We start from the raw sequence: 27,830 nt of genomic DNA, 5'->3' as shown, positions 1-27,830 counted from the left end.
TTCATGCAAAAACTGGCAACTTATAACCCAGGACAAAATGGTTTTAAATATAGTGTCCCAGGGATACAGATTTCATTTCCACATGTTGCCAACTCCAAACGGGTGGCCAGACCTGCCCCCAGATCAGTGGGCACAGGCTCAGAAACAAGTAATTTCCCTCCTTAACATGGGGGGCTATTCAGCTAGTACCAGAAGAGTAAAATGGACAAGGTTTCTATTCCAGACTTTTCCTGGTACTAAGAAAAGACAAATCATGGCGTCCAATTCTGGACCTGTCTACTCTAAACACCTTTCTGGACATTCCAAAATTCAAGATGCTGACTCTTCACCAGTTACTTCCTATGCTAGGCAAGGATGCCTGGTTGGCAAGTCTAGATTTAAAAGAGGCTTACCTGCATATCCCAGTCAGGGAATCTTGCAGAAGATACCTACACTTCAAAGCAAGCTACTTACATTATCAGTTCTCTGCACTGCCCTTTGGCTTGTCTACTGCGCTCAGGGTATTCACAAAGTGCCTGACTCCAGTAATTGCATTTTGCAGGCAAAGAAATATTCAAATATATCCATTCCTGGACGATTGTCTAATTCAGGCAGAAAACCAGGCCATTCTTCTAAAACATCTAGCATTTGTAAAAAGGGTTCTAACTTGTCTAGGGTACACCATAAACGAAAAGAAATCACAACTGGTATCCCTCTCAAAAAATTACATTCCTGGGTGCAAGCTTGAATACAACTGCCCAGATGGCTTTCTTTGTGCCAGAAAAGCAAATTCATTTGGTGACTTACTTCAAACAAGTGGCCACAAAAACCCTGCTATCTGCAAGACAAATACTGCAAGCCTTGGGGTTCATGGCCTCCTGCATTCTTCTAATTCCATATGCAAGACTGCATATGAGGAAACTTCAGTGGTACTTAAAAAGTTTATGGCGTCAACATTGCCACAGCCTGGAAACAATGATTCCCATCATATGTTGCCTGCGCCTAGAGCTCCTATGGTGGGCAGAGGCACCAAAACAAGAGACTGCCATTCACACCACCCCCTGCTGCCCAAACCCTAACTACAGACGCATCAGACTATGCATGGGGGGCTCATCTGCATTTAGGGCAAATAGAGCCCAAATCAAATGCACCTTCATATCAATCAAATAGAAATGCTAGCTGTACAGAATGCACTGACAGCCTTCAAGGACTACCTTCATCCAGGACAACTAATGGTAAAGATGGACAACACCACAGTTATGTGGTACATAAACAAGCAGGGAGATGCACATTCCTACCCCCTCTGCAGATTAGCCATGGCATTGTAGAACATGGCCTTCAACTGCCCAGTACAACTACAAGCTCAATTCCTGCCAGGAAAGCTGAATATTCTGGCAGACGAACTAAGCAGAAATCTCATGGAACCACATGAATGGAAACTGGAACCACGGATTTTCAACATGTTGACACACAAATGGGGGACCCCAGACAAAGATCTTTTTGCCTCACCCCAGAACTACCAGTTGGACAAAATTTGCACAAGAACTCCTCACAAAAAAAGCCTGGAAAGTGGATTACTCACATAAGCCAGTGAAAGTAGAGAGAAATGAGATATATGGTCAGATTAACATAAGAGGCGGGCAACTAGAAAGACAGTGGTATTTTAACAAGACAACTTAAATGGGTGGGAGGGAGGGGAAAAAATTCTGCCAGACTCAGAACAGAGAGAGCTGTGGTCTCCTTTGAAGTTTTAATATGCTGTTAAAACAGAATGCAAGCAAAACACAAGGTAAAGAAAACAAACTACAGTATTCAAAATATAGAAAGGCAATACAGAAATACAAAAAATAACAGCAAACTAACCTTTCCTTCACAGCAAAGTGTAGCAGAGTCTGGATGAGCCTTTCTGGTAAAGCTCTGAAATGTTTTAGTTTACTCCTTAAATAGAAATTTTAGTTCCTAGCTCCACCCCCTCTGTTAACAAGTGATTAACCTTAAGTGACCTCTTCTGTCTTATGAATGAGTCCTTAATTAATCAGTTCTTATTTCTGCCTGACTCAGAACAGAGAGAGCTGTGGTCTCTTTTGAAATTTTAATATGCTGTTAAAACAGAATGCAAGCAAAACACAAGGTAAAGAAAACAAACTACAGTATTCAAAATATAGAAAGGCAATACAGAAATACAAAAAATAACAGCAAACTAACCTTTCCTTCACAGCAAAGTGTAGCAGAGTCTGGATGAGCCTTTCACTTAAAGAAATCCCAATCCCTAACAGCTACACGCTCTAGGGACCTAAACCTCGTCATCACAGTAAACAGAACATGCTGGAGGGATAGATTCCTGTCCCAGAGACTTTCCATACTCTGGAACAAACTACCTATCTATATCAAACAAAGCTCCTCATTAGCACTCTTCAAGGAAAATCTTGATGATTGTATGGGAGATAGGAAATTCACCCCGGGGATCACTTCTGTGGCTCTGCTCGACAGTGGCACAGGAAAATAATTTTCTTGGGTGGCGAAAGCCAGGTACATTTGGCTAGGCTTATATAGGCCCTAGGGGCAATAGCCTGGTACCTACCTATGAACCTATGAGTCTCACAAGTCTTACCTGACCTCTTAGAGGTACTCATCATCCAACCAAATACCCTATTCATGGATGACTTTAGCTATCCTATAAACTGAGAAACATACTCTGCCTCAAACTCACAGGCACAATGCTTCCTGGACGTTATTAACACAAACACCCTTGACGAGATAATGCATAGTCCATCTAAACCTGTAACAGGAACTATTCTTAGGCAAACTCCATCCTATTAAGTGACAGTTTGACAAAATTCAAGGCATACCCTATCCCTGAGACCACTGAAACCCTGCAAAAACATGTAAATGACTGCATAGAGACTACTCTACCTACCAAGAATAAGCCCAAAACAAACTCCATTGGTGGAATCCTTACCTCAACAAGGTATATAATAAAAAAAAAAAGTCATAGCCAAAATGAGAAAGAGCAACTCCCATAAAGAAAACAGCCCTCTAATTCAACTAAACAAAAAACTTAGAGATTTAATTGTCTAACAAAGCCAGGATAGCCTCTTGGGCTAAGGACAATTACAAGGCCTTCTTCAATTGTGTGTAGAGCTTTAGAGGTAACACACAGCAGTGTGCTGAACTAGTGTTTAACTGAACCACCTTCACTGATCAGGGAGGCATAACGAATCGAGTGACTGATAATTTTAGCTCTAACGTCACCCCCTGACTCCTCTCCAGCTACCTCCATGAAATTCCTTCTAGCATATCCCCCAAATATTACCAAGGACCAAGTTCTAGTGGTGCTCTCTAAGGCCAAAAACACTGCCTCATTGGGCCCTAAAAGTATTCCTGGTTGTCTTTTGAAGAGTCTAAAACACAACCTATCAGGATCATTTGAGGCACTCTTCAACTACAGTCTCAAAACAGGTTATGTTGCAAGTGAATTGAGGACTGCAGCAGTCATTCTTCTTAAGGGCAGACAGTCATCCGACCCTAAGAATTGCAGATCCATCAGTCTGACAAGTCTAATATGCAAAGCCATCTAACAAATTATCATAGAGATGATCAGCAAGGACATTGGCAACCTACAGACACTGGACCCATCCCAGTTTGGCTTTTTAAGGGAAGGTTGTACCTACGTATCCTGGTTGATTTCCTCGAGAAGGCCACCAAGGCAATGGATGAGTGTAAAACAGTGAATACCACATACCTTGACCTGGGCAAGGTATTTGATACAGTACCCTTGTTGAACAGTCATTGCAGTCATTGTTGAACTCTCTGAACTTTGCATAAATCTCTACATAACTCACTGAATTGCTGACTGGCTCACAGATAAGACCCAAGAAGTCAGGATTGGTGAGACCACCTCCACCAAGAGACCAGTTACCAGCATCAAACCTCAGGGCTTCATGATGGGCCTGCTCCTGTTTGGTATCTACTTCTTGGAAGTCAAGGCTAATGTCAAAGGCCTTTGGCTCACCAAGTTCGCAGATGACTGTAAATAGGGAGTCATCATGGATTCCCCCATGACACCATCATCTTGCTAGAAGGTCTAACGCAGACAAATGACTGGTGGCAAACCCATGGTTTAAAACTCAGTACAAAAAATGCATTATAATTCCCTTTTACAAATTGTCCACCCAAGTTAATTACTCTTTCGATAAAACACCCCTAAGAGTTGGTCTGGTTGTTGGGGATCTAGAAACATATGTAGACTGTAATCTGGCCTTTCAGCATTGTGTGGCAAAAAGAGAAAAAAAAACTTTCTATGGTGCCCACCTTCTAGCTAAGGGTATGGCAACCAAGACCAAGGAAGTTATAGCACCATTCTGTTCAGCCATGATCAGAGCCAACATTGAGTACAGTGCCCACTTTGACATGTACCTAACCTGACGCAACAGTTGGAATGCCCACAAAGGTTCCTCACCAGAAGAATTCAGGGCATGAATATTCTGTCCTGCACAGATCACTTAAAGGACTTATCTCTGTACTGTGTCTCCTACAGACTGCTGAGAGGTGAGCTATGCCTGGCTTCTAAAACATCATCATATCCAGTCCCAATGGGTATTTTAAACACCCGCAAAACAAACAGCACTAGAGACACTAGATCCAAGCATTTTGAACTTCACTTGTGACATAAATAGAACATGTTGGAGGGACAGATGTGTGACTCAAAGGATCCCCGTGTTAAGGAATGGGCACCCCATCCAGCTGTAGCAGAGTTCATCTATGATGCTATTCAAACGAAACCTTGACCATTGGATGGGAAATCACAAATTCACCCTTAGCCTGGCTCTCTTGTCTCTGATTAACAAAGGCTGTCAGTAAGTAAAATGTTATCCAATTTGCACCTGCCAGAAATCCCTTCACTACCTCCTTACTAACCTATCCCTCTTCCTAATAGACACCCAAGGTACTCTGGGACAAACTGGGTTGGGGTGCATAGCTAGGCTTATAAAGGCCATAGTAGTCTGTAGCCTAGTAACAACCTATGAATCTATAAAACATGGTACAAATTAGAACAAATGATGATGAAAATTAATTGGTGGGTGTTTATGGTTTGACTGTAACACTGATCAAGTTGAGAATATATGGGAAAATAATGAACTTGATGCAGAACAACCAGCTGTTTTAAATGAATAAAAACCAGCTGCTTCTGAACAAGAAATGAGTTTAGAAAATTAAAATGTGTAAAGTGAAAATACTGTTTACAGAATGTTTGCTGTAAGTACTAATAAAAGGTTTGAAAACTTGAACTGTGAGAAAGATTAAACAAATTTATTAGACGATTGAGAAAAAGAAAAGTCTTCTAATGAAGAGAGGGTTGGCCATAGAAAAAGAAGGAAAATATAGTCAAGAAGCAAAAGCAATAAAAAAGCATAAAAGATGGTTACGTTATTTGTTGTTAAATGTAACTATTAAAATAATGTTAGGCAGTTAATAGTTTCATGACTAATATCCTCTACTCTCCCAGGTGTCTCCATTGCTCCTAGAACTGTACTATTCACTTTCTGCTCACACTCTATTTTTTTTCTCTCTGCAGTTTGCTCGGGCCATCCACAAGCATTGGGATGGCGCACCCCCCCCCACACACACACACACACACACACCCATACCTGTGGTTCTGAAGCAAATTTTCAGCAAAAGCTCAAATCAGCCCTGGGAAATCTCAACTTTTATACACAAGCCTTCCAGTAGAATTAATTATTAGGGGAATGTCATTGAATTGTTTTTAACAAGTTTCTCTTACTTTGTGACTATCATTGTGAGGTGAGCACATCTGCATTGAGCTCCATTCAGCTTCCAACTTGGAGAGCTTTAATGAAGTCTGCCACTAGATACGAATATACTCTACTAATTGTACAAGTTCCTTATTCTCTCTGTATGCACCAGGTGAACTCTAGAGTCTAAGGTTAAAACTATTCCAAAACAAACCTTTAGTTCAGTCCCATTTCCCTTAACTCTACTCATCCTTAGAGCTTGCTAGCACCATTTGGTTTCTCTAAGTTGAAAAACTCTAACGTAGTGTATTGTCTTCCTTACATTACCTGGCTCCTGATTGTTTTCTTTTTCTTTTCCTTTTGGACTTTCTCCTGCTGGGGTTGCTCTGTAACCAGTTCTAACCTCCCAATCTCTCACTGATAATTGCTACCCCCCTTCCCCGAGCCATTCTCATAGGAGGCTATATCAATACCCACTCCTCTGGGAGCCATCTTCAAAATGTAGTAAGACAAGTAATTTACATCCCTATTATAAACTTACATTTTACTTAATAGTTGTGTAAATCTTGTGGTCTGGTTTAGCCCCGCTCCCGTTGCCCTCGCTGTACTCTGGCTTGCTCCCTGTCCCACACTGCCCCCTATTCCCACCTGCCCCCAGTACTGTTAAATTTTTACTATCCTAGTCACTCCCTGCTTCTTTCTCCCAACCACCATCTCACACATCACCAAGTGGCCCTCCCTTTCTACAACCCAACTTTTCTCCTTCCTTTTGTGCCAAATCCTGGTTAAAAATGGTGCCCTGTAATGGCCTGGCCCATTGCTATGCTGGCATCAACAAAAAACTAGTATTTTCTCTACTCCCCCTGATGCTCATCCTCCATCTCCTCACCACGTATGAAAACCAGTACCATCACGGATGCCACTACCCAAAATGTCAAACTACCACTCCAGACTTCTCTTATAAGTTAGCTCGCCTAACTATCCCCCACACATCCAAACCCTCATTCCCTTTACCTCATCACCCAATTAAAACCTTAAAATCTAAATCCAAAGGACAAGCACTATCTAAGACTTATTCATAAGTTTCTATAGCTCATAATCAGATTTCAGTATAACCTTGTTTCAGATTGGGACATCCATCCCAACCCTGGCCTGTCTCCACCTGGTGACAGTAGCGCCTACACCACCAACCCCATCAATAAACTACCCCTTAACAGTCCCGCAAATGCTCTTCTGACATTTCACTTGAACATTCGAAGTATAAATAATAAAATCCCCAACCTGCATGCCCTCTTAGCAGTTCATTCCCCAGACATAATGTGTCTTACAGAAACCTGGCTTAAACCTACTACTGCCAATAATGAGGTATTACCCCCAGGCTACAACATATACCGATTAGACCGAACAAGAATGGAGGTAGGATAGCAGTGCTTTACAAAAATACCTTAAGTGTTACTAGAGATCCAGTTCAACTGCCACCATTTGATAATACAGAAATTCTCATTACCAAACTGCAAATTAACAATAATAAGATATAAATATTGTCTGTGACTACATTCCCCCAGGCAATAAAATAAGCACTCTGGAAGATATCCTCCAATGGTTATCCACTTCTTAAACATCAACTGGTGCACATGCTCAGCTGAATCCCCTGTCACCCATATAAATCTGTTTCGGTTCACACAAGTAATAACCTCTCCCACTAGGATTAGTAAACCCACCAACAGGGAAAGTATTTTAGATTGGGTACTTATCAATAGCCACCCAAGCTTGTATACAGCTGGGACTCTCCCTGATGACCTAAGTGATCATTCACTAATATATTAAGCATAAGGCAAAAACCCACCACAAGACTACGTACAAAACAATCAGAAATAATAACTACAATCCTACTAACTTCCTAAACTAACTTAAATCGGTCAACTGGTCAATCCTAACAAATCTACCACTAGATGAAGCCGTAACTTTCTTTAACAATAAATTCCTGAGCATCCTTGACTCCCATGCTCCTGCACATACTATAAAGACAAAATCTAATATAGCTCCATGGCTCACAAAGGAAACTAAGATAAACATCAAACTTAGAAATGTAGCCTGGACCAAATGGTGAACAACTAAAACCCCCCCTCGACCAAGTGAGATATTGTCAACTTAGAAATTATACAAAAATCCTCATTTTGCTAGACAAAAAAAAAAAAAAAAAAAAACTACCTGAACCTCCAATTTAAACACCAAAACAGTCCTCAGATGTTTTGGGCAGGTATTAACCGACTTCATCCAGGACAATCTGCTACCCCAACCCATTAAACTACACCCATAAATCCCCAGAATCAGTTGCCACTGCCTTTAATAACTTTTTCACTTAAACTATTCAGTCCTTAGCTAACCAACTTACTCCCACCCACTTTAACTCTACCACTAGCACACCCACTTCTCATCCCCCCTTTAACTTCCAACCTGTCTCTACCACTTTTATCCAGTTCCTTATTAAAAAACTAAAACCAACCACCCTTTCTGCTGAACTCCTTCCTTCAGAGTACCTACAAAAAGCTGCTAACACCATAGCATTCCCCATCTCTATCCTAATCAATAGAACACTAACTGATGGAACTATCCCGTCAATCTGGAAACTATCCCATGTTATCCTGCTCCACAAAGCTGGAAGTTCAACAGAACTGTCCAACTACAGACCCATTGCCATTCTCTCACCACTAGACAAATTAATGGAGAAGTGCTGCTTGCCAACTCTCAGCATGGCTTTAGGCCACATCACAGCACCACCACCGCCCTCCTTTCTTTTACAAATACCATATTCCAAAATAGGAACAACAACAGGCTATCTTCAGCCCTATTTCTGGACCTGTCAAAGGCCTTTGATATGGTCAACCACAAATTATCCATCCATTCCCTAAAATACATCTTCCTAGATAACCATGCTATTCAGTGGTTCCTGTCCTATCTGAATGGCAAACAATAGGCTGTATTATGGCAAGGCAAACTGTCCACCCTGCTACCGCTCACCCGTGGTGTCCCTCAGGTCTCTATTCTAGCTCCTCTACTCTTTTCTGTCTTCATCAACAATCTTCATACTGCCATCCCTGATGCAACCTGCATTCAATATGTAGACTATTCTAACCTGATCTCTACAGCCTCCTCCCCCTTTACACCTGCAAATCTTAACACAAAACACATTTAACACAGTTGAAAATTTGCTGTCTAATCACAGTCTGTTGTTAAATCCCAACAAAACTAAACTGCTCCTCTTTACCCCCACCAGTAGATCCACCCCATTTTCCTTCTCAATAACATCCAACAACAGTACCTCTCTCTCTCTCTCTCTCTCTCTCTCTCTCCAGATGACCATACTAAGCTTTTAGGAGTAATAGTGTACAGTAATCTCAAATTTGATCTGCATATCAGTAAAACTATAAAAAACATTAATAAGAAGCTTGGCTCATTATGTAGAAGGAAGCCTTTTCTAACTCCATTAGCTAGGACTGCAATCGCCTGCTCACACCTACTCTTTCCTTTCTGTATGCCTCCCCCATACTCTCCAGTTTGAGCAAAACTGAAATTAGTAAGCTCTCTCACTGTTGCAACCATATTGCCAGATTTGCCATAGGCTCAACATGTAGGACACATCACGGTCAAAACCTCAGTCTTCTCGGGTGGCTTGAACTGCCTAGCCTACTTCTGTTCAATCAGCTTATAGTAGCACACAAAATTCTGTACCACCCTGAAAATACTCCAGCACTCAAAAATATCATAAAGCCATACAGTAATTCAAGCCTTCTACGATCATCCAATAAACTGTTGGTCCAAACCCACAAAGCCATTAACTCAGCCAGTGACTCCCTGTTTGCCAACGTCGTTGGTAAAACTTGGAATTCACTTCCATCTAACCTTACCCTCGAAACATCTTTAAGTCTGTTCAAAAAAGGCTTCAAACAGTATTTTAAAGAGCACTGGCTTTGTCCCTGTACTAACCCTGATTAATCTCTCCTTATTCAATGCCTTATTTAAACTAATATTGTACGTATTTCCTGCTCATAAAAGCTTGCTGCAACCTGTTTTTGTATGCTATTGCACACTATGTATATTGTGAGTACCTAGTAGAGGACTTTGTAAATATGTTTGACTCATATCTGTTATGTTCTATCTGTGTTATCTGGAGCTTTTCTCCCCGGGCCTCTGCTGAAAGTGGACATGTATCCAGTTGAACTATCGTGATCAACAAATGTAAAATAAAATAAATGTTGGTATAAACACATTTTGGTGGATATTACATACCTGTAACGTACATGTTTTGACAGCAGCAAAGTACCCATTTTGAATTGTTCTGAAGACAAAATAATCTGGACATTGGGACTAGATGTATTCTCAGGAATTGCTGTGTTGTTAGAAACTTCAGCAGTACAAGTAATATCTTACATGAGAGTAAGAATGGGATGCCCAATACATTGGATTACATAGTGTGTTTAAAGCCATTAAGACCGATTGTTGTGTAAAAGAAGACATTATTAATAGAAGTAAAAAATGTGTTCTGGTGAATATGGAGATAAGTAGGAGAGTTCAGCTGTAGTCTCAGAAAATAAACTGGTCAAACCAAAAAACCTGTAAAGAAATTATAAAATGTGGTCATCTATGATTAGGACAAAGTAGAAAGTTCACATATGTAAGAGGAGAACGTAAGATAGAAGTAGATTTTATAAATTCAAATATGAAACAGGAGCTTTATGGAGGCATTACAACAGTTGTTTTTTTTTCAGACCATCTACCAATTGGGGCAACATTTAGTGATAATGTAAAAATAATAAAAGAAAAAGACAAAGACTAGCAGAAGTGTGTGGGAGTTGGTGGAAGAGAAAAAAAGATAATGTATGGGATGCATCTTTTTTTATGAAAATTTGATGCTATGGTGGCTGTAATGTACTACTAGACCAGAATAATGTTGAGAAATCAGAAAAAAGAAGTATATGAATAAAGAATGAGAGCACTATTATAAAGACTGCAATAATTTCTGGAAGACAAAATAGATGTGACTGTTTGTTAGGTAAATGTGTGAAATAAAATGAGGGTAGAATAAAATCTTTAATGAATAGTGTAAATCAGGTGGACTATAAACAGTGCTTGAGTATGTCTGTGACAGTAGAGTAAGTGAAGAATGTAAAAGGAAATTAATGTATAATTGGGTGTGAAGCAGATGGAAGGAAGTAAAACATAATGATTTAGAAAACTCAGTTTCAGTACAAGAATTAGAAAATAAATTAAAAAGAGTGAAGACAAATACAGTACTGGTGTCAGATGGACTTGGTTATAGTTATTGTGTAGACGTGGCAGCAGAAGTACATTTTGTATTGAATAAGTGTTTGTTAACCAGTAGAACATAGTTCCTACAGGACCCATTTCAAGTTCAGCCCTCAGTTACAGAAGATAAAATGAATACGGAATATGCATACAGTTATGGTATTACAAAGTTTAATTTAGAAAAGCCGAAAGACACAAACAAGTTTAGATAAGTTATATGCAGTGCATTTAACAATGTGATAGATGGACAAAAATCTTAAAATGCTTGTGGCTGTGTACAGTGTATACAATTATGGTAGTTAAACTCTGTATGTAGCATTGAGAATAGTTGAGCCTGAAAGACAATAGTGAGAAGAATGGGTTAGCTAGGAAGACATTATTATGAGGGACAAAAAGTGGGAAGAAAAGTTTAGGAAGGTGCAATAGAGGTGAGTAATAGGAAAGAGTAAGGGGATGTGTTATTTCTTTAATTTGGAAAGTTACAGTAAGAGGGCAAGACTTTTGTTGCTCGCTTATCTTCTAGGTGATCCTGGTATTGTAGAATTATTTACATTGCAACTCTTTTAGTAGGTAGTTTTTCAGTTCTGAATGAAATTCTGGATAGTTTGTATATATTGTTTGTGGAGTATGAAGGCTTCCTATTATTTGGTAATAGTACAGAAAAAGAGTGTAATATGGATTTTAGCTTATTCTGGGGAATTTGTAGGATAGGAGTCAATGGTTCTAAGATTGTATAGAGTGCATCTCTCACGATCCATGGGTGAAGAATGGAAATTAATTTAGAGTGACAGTTTTGTCTCAAATTGCAATTAGAATGTTCTGTGGTTGATTTGGAGATATGTAAGTTTTAAGAGTATAAAGCAGTAAAGGCCTCAAGTTAAGAGGGTTACAAACCTACATACATATGAGATAGTTTGCACTGTGTTTAGATTGATTAGTAGAGAGAGTAAAGGATAATCATGTATGTGAGGGAGTAATTAAAATCACATGAAAAAAATTAAGAAATTCTGAACTGGAAATCTGTGGTATTGAATAGTGCAAAAAAGTCTAGCAAAAGTAATAAGCAGAACAGTGACAGAGTACAAGTTACAAATCATCATCTAGTTTATTTATATACATTATATGATGTATCTTCATATAAGTTATGAAAGGCAAGTAATATACAGAAATGTTTTATAATAAAGGAAATCATTAATATTGGTAAAAAAAGAGGCAGAAGAGAGACTGTGTGTGACGATTAGAAAGCATGTGGTAATGTTTTCCGTGAACAGTTGTTGATTGTTATGAATGAATATGAGATGGGTTAAAACAATGCAGTTTTTTGTGTCTGTACAGATTTGAGAGTGTAGTTAAAACTTTGATAAATGAATGGTTAATTGAGCAGATGGTAATTAAACATGGTGATATACAAGGATACCCAGTGAGCAGTGTATATTATTTGTAATGGTAATAAATGAAGCTGTAACATGACTATGAAATTTTAAGAAGTTCAGTGGGATATAGATCAGGGTTCTGTTTTTTTTTTTTTTTTGTCATATGCAGAAGATATTGTGGTCCTTGCAAAAAATAAAGCTTGAATAGTAGACTTGATTAAAAAAAATAAAAGAATATCTAAGGGTTTTGGTGAGAAAGGTAAAATAGTCGGTGTGTATATATACAAATATTTGATCTAATCACATTTCATTGAAAAGAACAAAAAAAAACACTGACACAACTGATCGAAAAAACAAATCACCATAATACATTTCATAGAAAATTTTATATACATCAAATATGCCTCCAAAAGCTCTTTTTTTTGCAGTAAATAGGACTCCCTGCACCCCTACACCTCCTTATTTAAATATACTAACTCCAAAGTCGCACAGCTATGAAGAAAAGAAAACACTCCTCCCCCACTGAATCACTGCTGGCTTGCAAACTTTTAAAGTTCTAGAGATAGATGTACAACATGGCAGTGGACATTAGGAAGGTAAAAATACTAATTTATGTTGTAATACCTATGATCTAAAACCATGGCGGCAGTTTGTATAGCTTTACATAGTTTTCCATCAAATGTGATTCACTGATTTGTTTTTGATGAAATGTATTTTCAAACAATTGTCTTTCTTTTCAATGAAATATGATTTGATCAAATGGCGCACACCCTGTATATACATGTGTGTGTAACTATTATCTCTCTCTCTCTCTATATATATATATATGTATATAAAATATAGTGGCAGTCTGAATGAAGAGGTCAAATCTAGACTTGAGGGATGTAGCCAACTGACACACAGTGTCAGGAGTAGTGTGTTAAAAGGAACGCAAAATAAACTGAAAAGTAAGAAGTACAAAACAGTTCTAATGCATGGTACAGAAATATGGACAGTAAAGATAGAGCAGATGAGGAAGCTAGAGGTGACTGAGATGAAGTGTCTGTGAATGGTGGTAGGATGCACACAAGTAGGTTAAATGAAGAAATGAGGACATCACACCAGAAGCCCGGCCAGCTCCATTTGCAGAGAATGTCAGAGAGAACATATTACAGTGGTACAGACGTGCAGGAAAGAAGACGACATTCTGGTGAAGATTTGGGATGGACAGGAAGAAGGCAAGAGAAATGAGGGCAGCCAGCAAAGAGATGGATGGATTGTGTGAGAGAAGACCTGCAAAAGGCAGGCATGACTGTCAAAGGAAGGAAGGACAACGGCATTAAATCAAGAGAAATGGTAACAGTTGACTCAATGCTGGTGCATTCAGGCCAAAAAAGCCAAACTTTACTAGCTGTAGACATGCCTTGTTTTACCGTTTTTATGAGCTTGTCAGTGCAGCATAAGTGGATTGTTTATCCACTTATGCTACCTTTCTCGCCAAAACCAGATTCATCACCCAAAGACTCCCTATGCTGTGGAATAAAATCCCGGTATATGTGAGGCAGAGCACCTCGCTGGCCTTGTTCAAGAGAAATCTTGACCAATGGATGGGAGATCGCAGATATACCCCAGGGATTACCTCAGTGTCACTGCTCAACAGAGGCACAGCAAAATAATGGGTATAGTTCCCCATACTAAAGGGGTGGCGTAAGCCACAAAACTATGGGCTAGGCTTGTAAATGCCCTCAGGCAGATAGCCTAGTATGAACCTATGAACCTAAGGTGTACTTTGAAGTCGTACTGAATGGTTTGCATGTGTGACCTTTCTACCCTTTGGTTTGGATTTTGTTTGGGATATTTTGCAGGCACCTTAGCATGTATGGACATCAAGCTTAGTTTTAATCCCCTCCCCCATACTCCCTGCTAATTATGTATACTACTCTGAGATTGAACAGCAGCAAGGTAAGGGCAAATTCCCAGACCTTGCTGTAATGTGATCATGCACAAAACGCAGCCAGTAGGCTGAAACATTAGAGAAAGAGTGTTCACTTGTCTATCAAAATCTTATTTTGAAAAATGCCAATATCTTTTTGTGGGAGGTCACGGCACAGTGGGTAGTGGGAATTTGCCCCTTCTTCACTGTTGTGTGATCTCTGAGATGTTACAAGTAAGTAGCAGAGGGTTGGAAGGCAGAAGTGCTTATTCCCGTACATAAAAGAATATTTTATTTTTTGTTTTGGTTTTCATTATTTTGTAGCCTGCTGTTTTGAGATCAGTATTGAGATGCATCAGCACTTGGGATAAAATTTAGGAAAGTAAAACTACTACATAAACAGTGAAATGGTATTTTAGAAGCCTAGGATGGTTGTGGAAGAAGAATTAAAATTACCGTTAAAAAAGCGTGATATTTATTAATTCATTTATTCTTTTAGGGAAATTAGCATGAATTGGAAACATGTATGTTTTCAGTCAGGGAAAAAAAAGAATTGCTGGAAATATTTTCTGAAACATTTTCAGGTTTAAGGTTAAACCCAGTTAGGAGAAGAAAAAAAATTAACTGGAACAAAAAGGGTGGGTTAGGGATAATAAATCCCACTGTGACCTGGCATCTTTGCATTTTTCTTGGGTGCTGAAAGTTATAAAGTTTCAGCATAATAGTTTAGTTAGGTATTTATTAAGTGTGAAATGTTACTAGTTTGGGAAGTAGTTGAATGCAGAAAAGTGTGTGGGTTACAGATAATAAAGAATTTGCAGGGTGTCAGAGGAAGTTAAGTTATGTAAATTCAGTATGAAAGAGACACTGTTAACTAGGAAATAATGGCATGATAAAATAAAGCAGTAATCCGAAACTGTGTGTGACAGGATTTATTCACAGTTGATGTGGTCTGATCACTAGGACAAAGCCTGAGTGAATAAAGCCAACCATGGTTGAATCCTGATATACCCATAAACAGGGGTGGGTTATTGCTTTTATACAGTAACATTATTTAAGAAAGAAATTGCTTATCTTTCTTAAATAATGTGATTGTATAAGAGTATTTCTGTCTTCTTCCGCATTGTCTTCACTGTACTGATGTACTACGTGTGCATTGTAGGACTTGTGTTCCCACCCTTGCACAGTACATCAGTGCAGGAGATGCGACAGAGGAAATGGAATCTCCATTGCTGTTTGCTTAGTTTTTATTTTATTTATTTTTTTAACTGTTAGAAAATAGACATTCTAAGGGGCAGCACAAAAATATGAGAAAAAGCGGGTATGTTTCTGTTTGTTGTACAGAGAGTACCCGATTTTCTCATATCTTGGTGTGTACTACAGTATATAACAGTAGAAAAGTCTGGCCACTCAGTGGTACTTCAGAGGCCGAATTGTTTTTTCCTTGCTTTATTTACAGTGGGTATACTGGTTGGGCTGTCCAGTCATCACTCTCATTTTTGAATAGTAATGAGTCATTGTTGTATAATAACGGATGAATGTTTAGTTGGTGTGGAAATGCAAGTAGTGCTAAAGCATAGGCAGCAGTGACAGAAATATATGAATGCCAGGATTTATTGTGGCATTCATTACTAAATTTACCAGGGTAAACATCATTGTTATATAGGAGATATGAAAAGAAATGATGTAATGTTTGCGGTATACAAAAAAAAAGTGTCGGAATTTTTATAGTGTTTATCACAAAATAAGTTACCAGTGAAAGTGTCACTGTTACATAAGAGATATGGAGAGAGAGTAGTATGTGTAGTATAGAAGGTACGGTGGAACTTTTTTTTTTTTTTTTTTTTTTACAGTGTGGAAGAGTCAAAGTTTAGCCAGTAATATTAAAAAAAGATCTTGGGAAATGTTTTAGTTGCAATGATCAGAAGACAGGCAGAATACCAACAGATAAACTGAATACAATTCTGTTGGTATAACATGAAGAGAAACAGCCGGCAAGATCTAAAAATATTTTTTCATTGGATCTCTGCCACTTTAATTATTATATTGGAATGTTTTCTATTTCTTATTTCTTAATTTCCTGTCATTATCAAAAAGCATGTGGACATCATTTACACGTGCTTTTAAAAATGCTTGAATCAGAGGGTTACTGACAGGAATAAAATTGCTAATTTTTTAAGCATTCTGTCATATAGTCATTTTTATATAAAAGTCCCAAATTTAAATTATGAGTAAAAACTTGAAGTTCAGTCAGTACTTCTGAATTACTTTCTTTGCTTGAATCTAAATTTGAGACATATATGACTTATGAATGATATGTGTGTTCTTTTTTCAACTTTTAGCTTCTGGTGTTTAACATTTGAGTAGGTTTCTGCTTGTTTGTACCAAGCTGAACTGAGGTGGGCTACCAGCCACAACTCTGAGCTGAGATACAGATGACTAGAGACTTCTGAGCTTTCCAAAAAACATAAGTTGCCTGTTTTATTTTTTGCTTATTTATACTATTTACTGCACTTTATTGCCTGCTACCTACTTTTATACTGTATTCATATACTGTATACGGCAATTGTCTGCCTTACTGTGCCTGTTAAATCTAATTTTATTGCTGTTTTCACTGCTTACAAAGATCTCTTTGCTGTTTTCACTGTTTAAGTATCTGTTGGTATTTTTTACTGTTGCAAAGCAATCTCTTCTGCTTGTTCTGGTTTTCCTGCCAAGCAGTGTTAAAATTGTTAACTGTTTAAAACATTCTTTAGAGTATTCTTGCTGATTTCTACTGTTTTAAACATGTTTTTAGTCTCTCTCTGCTATATTTCTGCTGTGTTAAACATTCTGTAGTGGTTCCTTCCAAAACTAGGGTAGTTAGTAGCTGTAGCATAGTCCAGATACAGGTTTGCTGCATCTGGGTCTGTTTGTAGTGGCTGTTTGTTCTGAGCATATTTTCCAGGTCATCCTGGATTGGAAGGGTCCTTTCTGCATTCTAGTGAGAGGATTGTGCTGATTGGAACCTGTCTGGTGAAGGGTGGTTGGTCTAGGGCTTGGACTAAGCATCCTCATTAGCCTTTTAACCCTTTTTAAAGTTCTTTTAAAATTTTTAGCCTCTGGTATTTAAGCCCTGTGTTTGAGCAGATTTCTGTTTGCGTGTCACACAGCACTGCAGACTGCCGTGCAATTGTGCGCCATAGCTGGGCAGATTAATTCAGTGTTTTTTTCCCTTAGACCCAGCTGTTGTACATTAGTGTAGCCCTTAACCTTAATACTCTCCTGGTCAAAGAAATTTTGCTAGTGAGCTGAAACCTATTAAACCACCAACAAAAAAAACCCCAGACAGAACTATCCATCCACTGAGCTTCTCCTTGATTCGATCCTGAAAAGTCCACTTAGTGATGACAGTCTTCAACCTTGCATTAGGGACAGTTGGACCACCCTTGTTTATCTTTCAGCCTTGTTAGCTTGGGTCTCTTGAAGCAGTGTAGCATTTGGCTCATGTACACAGACAACCTTCTACTAATAACTCATTCTAGTACAGAGTGTAAGAGCAGTGTCTACACCAAGAATCTTAAATTCACATTCTCTCGCACTCAAAACAGCAACGTGGAAGAGGTTGTCAGCCCACCCACCACTACACGTGCACCTAGTACCACTTCTCATACACATAGTCCACATCTAACACAAAAATCAACATACCCAGAGGTTCTCTTCAAAAACCTACCGAGACACCAGAGACCTCCAGAACACAAGATTGCTGCAACTAACACAGTTCCCACAGCACTCACGACACACAGCAACACCAGGCTCTCACCTACCAAGCCCATAAGGTGTAACACTCAAAAAACAAATACTGTAGTCATTGGAGTCTCAATAGTGTGACACACAGATGTCCCACTTACCAGGTTGGACAGGGAGAAAGTCAGCTGCCTGTCCAGTGCCAGGATTGGTCAGATCACACATGGACAAGTACCATTATTATGACTGTCATAGTTCATTTTGGAGTGACTGACCTGAAGTGTACCTCACTGGACTGTATGAAGAGAGACATGACTGAGCTCTCTGAGTATGTGTCCCAGGCAGGTATGTCCCTAGCTTTGAGCAGCATGCTGCCTTCACCTAAAATGATGTCACAGTATAAACTAAAAAATGATTGATTTCAATAATTGGCTTAGTTTTTGGTGTCATTCAAAGGGGATCCACTTCCTGTCAGCCTGGGAAGCCATGGTCGACTAACCTCACTGCTTTGCCAGAGATGGTTTGCACCTGGCACATCTAGGCTTTTGGCTGCTGGCATAGGCTCTTGCCTCCCTCATAGTGCCTTTTTTTAGGCAAGGTCTCGAAAACAAACTTACCAACGTGAAATATGCCAATCATAACAAAATAAGGGTCATGCTGCTAAACACTAGGAGCTTAAACCAAAATCTACATACCCTGGAAGCACTTCTGTCACTGGAAGATGTAAACGTCCATGCAGTCACAGAAACCTGGTTCAAGGCCTCAGAGAGTACCCCGGCCTTGCAAGGCTACAATGCCTTCCACATCTTCAGACTGCAAAATGAAGAGAACCAAGGGAGGCAGTGTTTCTATCTATATTAGAGATAAGTTCACCTCCTGTCTAGTTAGACTGGACAACTACGTGGAGTTGCTCCAAGTTCAGGTTATGGTGAGTAATACCCCCATTCAAGTCATAGCCAGTCATAGATCCCCCTCCATGGGTCACGACGAGCATGAAGCCTACTTGACCAGACTGGAGACAGTCCAGATATTACCAAATACTCTGGTTATGGGGGATTTCAGTTATCCCACCATCAACTGGGAAACCTATGCTAGCCTTAACTCTAGCGCATAAGTTCCTTGACTTAATCTCAAATGCCCTGGAACAAATTGTTCATACCCCGACAAGAGGACAAACGTACTAGATCTGGTCCTCACTAGCATATCAAACAGATGCACTACTGCAACTGTTGGACCCTCATTAGTTAAATCTGACCACAAATCAGTTACTTGTCTATCTGACAGTAACACCAGAATTCACAATGGGCGAAATGAGACTAAAAAACTTTCACCAAGGCAAACTATACCCTCCTAGGTGAAGGTATAAATGCATTCCCAGCCCCACACCCAGCTGGAAGTGGTAACTGCACAGAAGCTTACACTACAGCCCTGCACAATCACTTGCATAAATGTGTAGACTCTGCTGTACTAGAAAGAAACAAAGCTAGAGCTCCAAGTAAAAACAAGCCACTATGGTGGACATCCAGCATCAACAAACTTTACAATAAACGCAAAAAGTTGCTGTCCAAGAAGACAAAAGACAAGACTCCAACAATGGAAAAGCACCCTCCTCAGCTTCAACAGGCAAATAAGACAACTTGTCAAGTCATCTAAAGGCTTCTTTGAGAAAAACATAGCAAACACAGCCAAGGATAACCATAAGGCCTTTTACAGCTATGTACGTAGCCTAAAAGGTATGGCCTAAACATATGCACGACTAGTGACCAATGGTTTCACACACACTGACCCCACAGAGATAGCAAGCCAGCTGGCAGATAGATTTGGCAAAAATTTCACTCCCTTATCCCCTCCAAATTTATCACAGACCCATTCCCCCAAACTTCCCCTCCACCCCACATATCTGAAGAACAGGTCATCAAAGCCTTGTCCAAGGCAAAAACCACAGCCTCTGTGGGACCAGACCAACATCTAAGGCTGCCTTCTAAACAGGCTAAAACATTAACTAGTATCACCATTAAATACCCTTTTCAATCATAGTCTAAATGCAGGGTTTGCTCCTGCGGAATGGAGAACAGCAACAATTATTCCCTTCGAGGCCTAGCAACAGACCCAGTGAATTACAGACCCAGAAGTCTGACCAGCCTCATCTGTAAGGCCGTGGAATGTATCATTATGGACCTCATAAATAAAGACATGTGCAACCTCCAAACCCTGGATCCTACCCAATTTGGCTTTGACAAGGGCAGATCCTGCCTGTTAAAGCTTTTGGATTTTTTGAAAATGTAACCAGGGGCATTGGTGAGGGCAAATCTCTGTGCACAGCATACCTTGAATTGGCAAAGGATTTTGACTCAATCCCACACTCAGGCATTACTGATAAACGTAGCAAACTGAATGTAATCCCCTTCATTGTAAGATGGGTTGCCAACTGGCTCACAGACAGGACACACTATCAAACTGGGTGACTCCACATAAACCAGCAGACCTGTTACTAGCAGGGTGCCACAAGGGTCAGTGCTGGGCCCTGTACTGTTTGGTATATACTTCTCAGAAGTTCAGGTCAAAACTAAGGTGTTGTGGCTGACCAAGTTTGCAGACAACTGCAAACTGGGTGCAATTATTGAATCCCCAAATGATATCGGTATACTCCAGGAGGATCTTATGCAAGCCGCCGACTGGTGTTTTAGCCACGGTCTCAAACTGAATGCAGAGAAATGTATTATCATTCACTTTGGCACAAACAATGTCCCTTCACACTATCAAATCAACAATACCCTAAGTACCCATGAAGTGGTAAGGGAACTGGGATTATAACTTGACTGCGACCTTAACTTCGACTTCTGCATAGTACACTTGATTAGTAAAGGTATCGCTTCGAGAGCAAAAGCGGGTATAACGCTTCATATACTGGGCACTAATCCAGCCCATAATTGAGTGTAACACCCTGTTCGGCATGTACTGTACAAAGCACCTGCAGCAATTGGAGAGCCCTCAGAAGTTTCTAACTAAGAAAGATTAAGGAACTCCAGCACGTGCTATACACGAGATGACTAAAGTCCCTGTCACTTTATTTTGTATCCTATAGACTTCTTATGGGAGACTTACTCTGGTTTACAGAGCAATCACGGACCCAAACTTAATGAACTTGCATATCTGTAAATCAGACGGGACTAGGGCTACCCATTCCAGGGATCTAAATATGGTCTGTGACTTAAGTAGGACATGCTGGATGGACAAATTTGTCTCCCAGCACCTGCCATGTCTTTGGAGTAGGCTACCTATTCATGTGAAACAAAGCACCTCTATGACACTGTTCTAGAGAAACCTGGACGAGTGGATGGAACACCGTAAATTCTTACTGGGAATAGTGCCCACAACCCTCCTGGACATGGGCAGCCATTACTAAATGCAATTTTGGATATTAACTAGCATTTTTATGATATTACATGGGATGAAATGGCTAGGCTTAAAATGACTTTCGGGTCGATAGCCTAGAAATCTCCTATGATAGAAATTAAGATACTATAATTTTAGTAAAGAATAACATTTGGTGCAAATGTTTATCTAATGTTGCATTGATATGTGGAAGATATTACATAAGGGAGAAGTATATTTGTGATTGGATTGATAGTGTTGCTCTGTAGGGTATTTGTTTGGAGTGGAGGAAAAGAGGAAATATTCAATAAAAGCTTGGATATATGTTATATTTTAAACTGAAATTGTGGTTATGCAGAAAGAGTGGGGTTTAATGGGGAAATATGTATTTGTGAAAGTAAAAAAGGAAAAGCAAAAATATAGGTTCATAGGTTGGTACTAGGCTATTGGCCCTAGGGCCTATACAAGCCTAGCCATAACAATTCCCTTGCTATTTCTTCCCACACTATTTACTTCATGGACCCCTGTCTAGCAGGGCGACTGACGTGATCCCTGGGATATGAAAATGTAAATATTTCTACATATGCGTAACAATGCAAATATTTTGTTTTATAAGGTAAGGTACCTTACTCTTTTTCTATAAGTGCCTTAGGAATGTTCACTTCCACTAGAGCCATCACCAACTCAGGAAAATAGGACTTCAGTTTAACATCTTATCCAAAGAATGTTTCCTCAGGAGTGCAGTAAAGCCCCCCCCCCCGCTGTAATATAGTGTCAGTACTGGAAAATGGATTCAAGCATCTGGTATGGGGATAGAACTTATAGCCTTCAAGTCTAATATTCGTGGCATCAAATGCAAGTGTCTTACTCTGTTGAGCAACTAACTGTGCTTGTATACAGCACAAAGTGTCCCCTAGAGAAGACAAACTCCAGAGATGCCTCACCTTTTCCAGCTATTTTGACCTTATCCTGTTAATGGCCACAAGGGCCAGAGCCTGTCTTGAGAAGTAGTGGGCATAAGGGAAGAAACAATTCTGGATGGGACTTCATTAAGGTGTCTGTTGAAATTCCAAGGGCTATAATTATACATAAAGCCAAGACTCTTGTAGAAATTATTTAAAATTATAACCATGATTTTCAGAATTTATTGTTTGTTTGAATTTCTGTTCATGAAATGTTTTGTCTCACTGAATGGTGGGGAGTTCAGAAAACTGTTCTCTGTAGCACTAAGAGAGTTTTGCTGCTGTTCTATAGTAGTGCTAGGACGTTAACTGGTGATTGAGTCATGCAAGAGCTGCATGGCACAAAAGCTCATTAGCAACTCATTTGTATGCCTCTGAATCAAGCACTTAACATAGTTGTTCCAATTGTGTTTTGTTCCCCACTGTCAACCCATGCAACACTGTTGTACAAGCATTAGGCATGGGCAGTCTGTCTTATACACACACACACACACACACACTCTCTTCTGATCCAGTCATATTTATTCCTCTACACACACAACTAATACAGTCAGATTTATTCATCTGCACATGCACACGCAAACTCCCTCCTGATACATTTGCATTTATTCCTCTACACATTCGTGCGTACATACACATGAATGAACTCCTGATACAGTCACATTAATTCCTATATACGCACACACACACATGATAACAGTCATTGTCATTCATCACATACACATGCACATACTACTTTGCAGCACTTAACTCCTGTGGCTCTAATGGATCCACTCCTACCATAGACAGTAATGAGTAAACTCCATAAAACTACCTTGTTCAGTCCTCACTAATATGCTTCAAAATAGCATAGTCGAGCTTGTCTTCATTTGCTCTGCCATACTGTTTCTGTCCTGGGGTGCAGCTCTGAGCAGAACACATGACTAGTTTGCATTAGCCACATCCCGGGACTACCATATTTGTATGCAACATTATCCAGCAGATCACTGTAGCACTACTAGCTGGAGGCCTGATACTGCTGTATTGCTGCAGGGGCCTCTGAATTGCTCCCTCATGGTGCACTGAATAATTCTGTTAGAAACAAAATTGCACAGTGTGTTATTTGTTTTTGAATACTCCCAGAAAGTTGTACTTTAGATATGGAGCTCTCTAGTCTATTGAAGAACCATCAGACTATTGTCCCTGCATGTTACACCACTGGTGTCCATCATATATGTCAGGCTTGACATTTTTCTGAAACATAGTGACAGATCATAAAGCATGCTGTTTGAGTAATATTCTGTGTTATGCCATATATCAGCTAACCTAGAATGCATTAATAAGCCACTTCTGCCCTGCAAGAGTTTTGTGTGGTACGTCTGGTAGATGAGAAAGTAGTAAAGTGATTTAGGAGTCTTGATTTAAATTTGTCAACTGCAGCACCAGTGTAGAAACTTGACATTGGTTTGGGCAGTGCATATAAACAAACCTGTTCAGAAATGTAAAATGCTTCATTTGGATGGGAGAAATTGTTGCTCATTTGTTTACAAGATTACTGAACTCCAAGAAATTTTTAGTACTCTCTTTATGCTTGGGCGTGTGACAGTAACCATGATGATCATCATTCTGCCATGCCGCTGCTGCTTTCTAAACTTCATTAACTTTTCCTTTAACTGAGTGACCAAATTACTGTTATACTTTTGTATTGCATCAGCTGGGATAGATTAAGGGGTATTCATGACAGATTAATTTTTATGGAGATGGAACAGTCTTTATGCTGAATCAATAGATGAAGAAACAGAGCAAGTGTACAAGAGTACATGCCTTTGGTAGGATCAAATTTTGCAGGTACAGAATGAGGTTAAAGCTAGTTATGATGTAGGATCACCAGTTGTAGGTGGAGAAACCAGGCAAGCAAAATATATGAATTAGCAACCATTACCTCTCTTCAGATTACAGAACGTATACGCCTGAAGTATCAGTTACTGTGCACTTTGACATAGACTGGTCCAGTACCTCATAAACCGATAGTAGTGCTGCTTTACATTTGTAGGAATCATAGGTATAATGATTAATTTCATTAGGCACTTTCAGTTGTTTGTTGACTGTTGCCTGAAAGTAAACACCTATCTCCATTTATGTTTTTATCAGTATTGCACTATACTAGTGTGTTGCTTTTAAGACCTTATTTTTCCCTTTTTATTTTTTGTAGAATACTTTTGCTTATTTATGCCTCATATCAAAAAAACTACAAAAAGAAGTGCACTGAAAGTGTTTGTAAGAAAACAGTATCCACATATGTAGAAATTTTGGATACTCACCTGGAATCTTGTTTTGCAATGGTTTCTGTTTAATGTACGTAAGTGTATTTAACCTTCTCTAACAAGAGGTACACAGGTTTGTGCTACTTTCATCTGTAGTCTGAAATGGGGTGGTGATACAGAATGTGTCTGCTCTAGGATGTATGAAGCTTTAATATGCTGATAGTCTGACTAACGTGCAACTAAATCCACATACCATTTACAAAACTGTACTTTCAGATGAGTGACTTGTGAATTGCAAGCTTCTAATACCTATGTAAGGAAAGGGAGAATTGAATATTTAGGACGTTTGAGCTATTGTCTTTTTTTTCTTCATTGTGTGTGCTGTTAAGTATAAGACAAGTTTGTGTATTGCCTGCAGACATCATTCACAGATCTGAAAAGTAGTTCACTGCTGTTATGCTGTTGTAAACTTCATAGTGAGCAAATAGTTGCTTCAAAGTGAATTAATTGTGTTCTTCTTTCTGTTTTGAACAGCTCCCACTTTGCCAGGCTCAGTTCGCCAGCGCCACGTGGACCTCCAGCACGTCAGCTCACAGAGGTTGGTAGAGGGTTATATTGCAGGACAGAATGAACCTGCCCATTATCTGAGCAGCAGGATGTCCATGAGGCAAATGAGAAGTCTCTCTGTTGGGCAGTCCTTTTGTCAGGATGTTCTTGGATCCACCCCTCTCTGTTCATCTTCCCCTCCTTCTGCTTCTCATACGATCTATTACCATCATTCTGCTTTCTTCTCTCAGCTACAACCTATTCCTGACTTACCTCCTCCAGATGTTACTTCCGGAACTCACTCTGATTCAGAAGATTATGGGTAACTTAAGTGAATGCTTTTGCTTGTTTGCTGTGATATGATCTGCAGCTGAAATTTACCTTTGTGGGCCTTACAAATATGCTTGTATATTCTAAGTATTCTTATGTCTGATGTTTTGCTTATAACTGAAGAACACTGGAGTACTTGCTTGTGGCTTCCTCGGCATAACATTAGAATAAAGCACACCCAGCTACGCACATATACACGTAACATTTGGGAACCAATGGCCAAGTACAAGAGTCGTAATGCAAACCAGGTAGAAAACATTTTGTATCTTAGACAAGCACAGCCATTGTCTCAATGCTGGACCATCTCAACATTTTTAAACAATAGTTTCACTAAATGTGCACATTTCAAAACTGCATTAATAATGCACTCCAGTCAGATAGTGTGATGTTGTTATGGCTTCTTCTTGGGTGATGGGTGTCCTTATTGCATCTCAGACTTATCTTTTATAATTGCTGGTCAAGAAACAATCTTGTTAGTGTCTTTTGTCATGTGACAAGGAATGCATGAAGGTTAGGTGCCTTGTACAGACCACACTCTGTAATGATAGCTTTACTTGGACTTTCACTTGACACAGATGTGTAGGCCGTAAATTCAGACCTGAGGAAAAACAAAATTTTTTTAACTGCTTGTGATGGCATGCCTCCCTCTCCCCTAAGGAAAAATCCTTTTCCTGTGTAAGAAGAAATGCATCCATTTTAGATCATCCCCTATGTTAAAACTTAGAAAGCAGAACTAGAATTTCATTTCTGTTGCTTTAACATGCTTGATGTGAATTCCTTTTAGTTGCTTGATTTTGCATATATTTCACACTGTAAGAGATTTATGCCAGTTTCTGTAATGTTTTCATGTTCATTGTAGAAAATGTTACAGTACTTAGTCTTGGGACTTCCTACCATGTAGAAGTCCACAGCTGGCCCTAATACCAAAGTCTTTCACCATTCCCCTACTAGTGGACACCAGTGTTATAAAGGTTCACTAGCTGACATAATGTTCATTGCCTTCTTGCTGTGTATTCCAATGGCCAAGGCTGCGTTTGTGAGCTTCAACAGCCCATTAGTTACCTTGACCTTCTAATGCATTCCCATAAATAACCCCACTGGGGATCATCCTTATCTTAGTCATTTTTTAATGTTGTATGTAAATGTTTAAAAAAGTTACTAACTACCTTTCATGTTGGAAACAAATTCCTGACAGAGTACCCTTCCTGTTTATACTGTTTAGTGCATCAGCAGTAGGTGCCTAGCTCCCCCTTTTATGCTAGGTTCAGCAACAAAAACATTAAACCCCATAGGGCCAGATCTGTCCACCAGCATTTAGATTTAGGTAGGACAAGGTCTTCATGCTTTGGTGGCCACCAGTTCCCAGACCTTCATTCCAAAAAAGTGAAAAGACCAGTGCCGGAAGGAAAAGGATATGTGGGATGGCAAACACATCTGTGTGTCTGACGTCTGACTTCATCTAGAGGTCAAGGCACCTTTGCAGTTCTCTGGTCCAGTGCCTCTTAGGCCCTAGTCCTCTGGCATGTCCCCTCCAGAGACTGCCATGACTTTAGTCCATTTCTCATAAGCCAACACCAGACCTCCATTTGTTGGGTCCAAAGCTGCTAAGCAGGCTATGACTTCCGACACCAGGTTTCTGGTGACCAAGGATGAAAGTGTCTTCCCTTTATAATAGTTCAGGAGGAGTTACTTAGGAACCAGATCAAAACCTTGTCCACCTGCCCATGACTAGAGGTTTTGTCATCTGTCCCCAAGCCTAAGACACCCAAACCTAAAAGGCAGGTAGGTTTTCCCTAGGCAGTGCTGCATGAGTATCCTGCCTCCTCAACTTTTGTCTTATCACAGGATCTAATTAGACTGGCATAGGACTTCAGAAAGTCTAGAGAGCCCACCTAGACAAGAAACCTTTTTTCAGGAACTTCCTTTGGGAGGAAGGGACACTGATTTCTCGGAGTCAGAGAATGAAGTGTAGCTTGCCTATGTAGAGCATCTTCCCTCTTAGCAGATTGTGGATTCTCACTCCGTTTCATCCCCGAGGATTTATCCTTTGGGGATACACTTCATAGAGTGAAGGAGTCCTTTAACTGGGAGTCTAGTGAATTCTCCCAGGCCCAAGGTAACTATAGAAGGTGTCTGAGGCTTCCCTGGCCTTAGACCCCTGCCTGTACTACCAGTACTCAAAGTCTTGGATGATGTGTTCACAGACGTATGCTTGTAGCCTGAATCCCTTCCCCTCAAAAGTCTGATCCTTTTATAGTGTGCTTGAGTCCCACAGGTATCTCTATAAGAACCCAGTGGCTGATCCAGCTGTGTTGCATATGGAA

The 27,830-nt window shown here is 39.7% G+C and overlaps 1 protein-coding gene across 4 annotated transcripts in view; it reads left to right on the top strand.

The window, feature by feature from the left end:
- Positions 1-27,830, top strand: part of STIM1 (stromal interaction molecule 1) — a 2,200,738-nt gene that overhangs the window by 2,006,801 nt on the left and 166,107 nt on the right. For 2 of the 4 annotated variants that reach the window (XM_044073040.1, XM_044073041.1), the window contains one exon: positions 25,165-25,498. In XM_044073040.1, the coding sequence (XP_043928975.1) occupies positions 25,165-25,498 (334 nt within the window). The remainder of the gene's footprint in view (positions 1-25,164; positions 25,499-27,830) is intronic. The other 2 variants (XM_044073042.1, XM_044073043.1) reach the window with 1 other exon arrangement.

The sequence above is a fragment of the Protopterus annectens genome, chromosome 5.part1, assembly GCF_019279795.1.
Source record: "Protopterus annectens isolate FY-2018-M chromosome 5.part1, PAN1.0, whole genome shotgun sequence".
NCBI classification, from domain to species: Eukaryota; Metazoa; Chordata; order Ceratodontiformes; family Protopteridae; genus Protopterus; species Protopterus annectens.
This window is presented reverse-complemented; position numbering and strand designations above follow the sequence as displayed.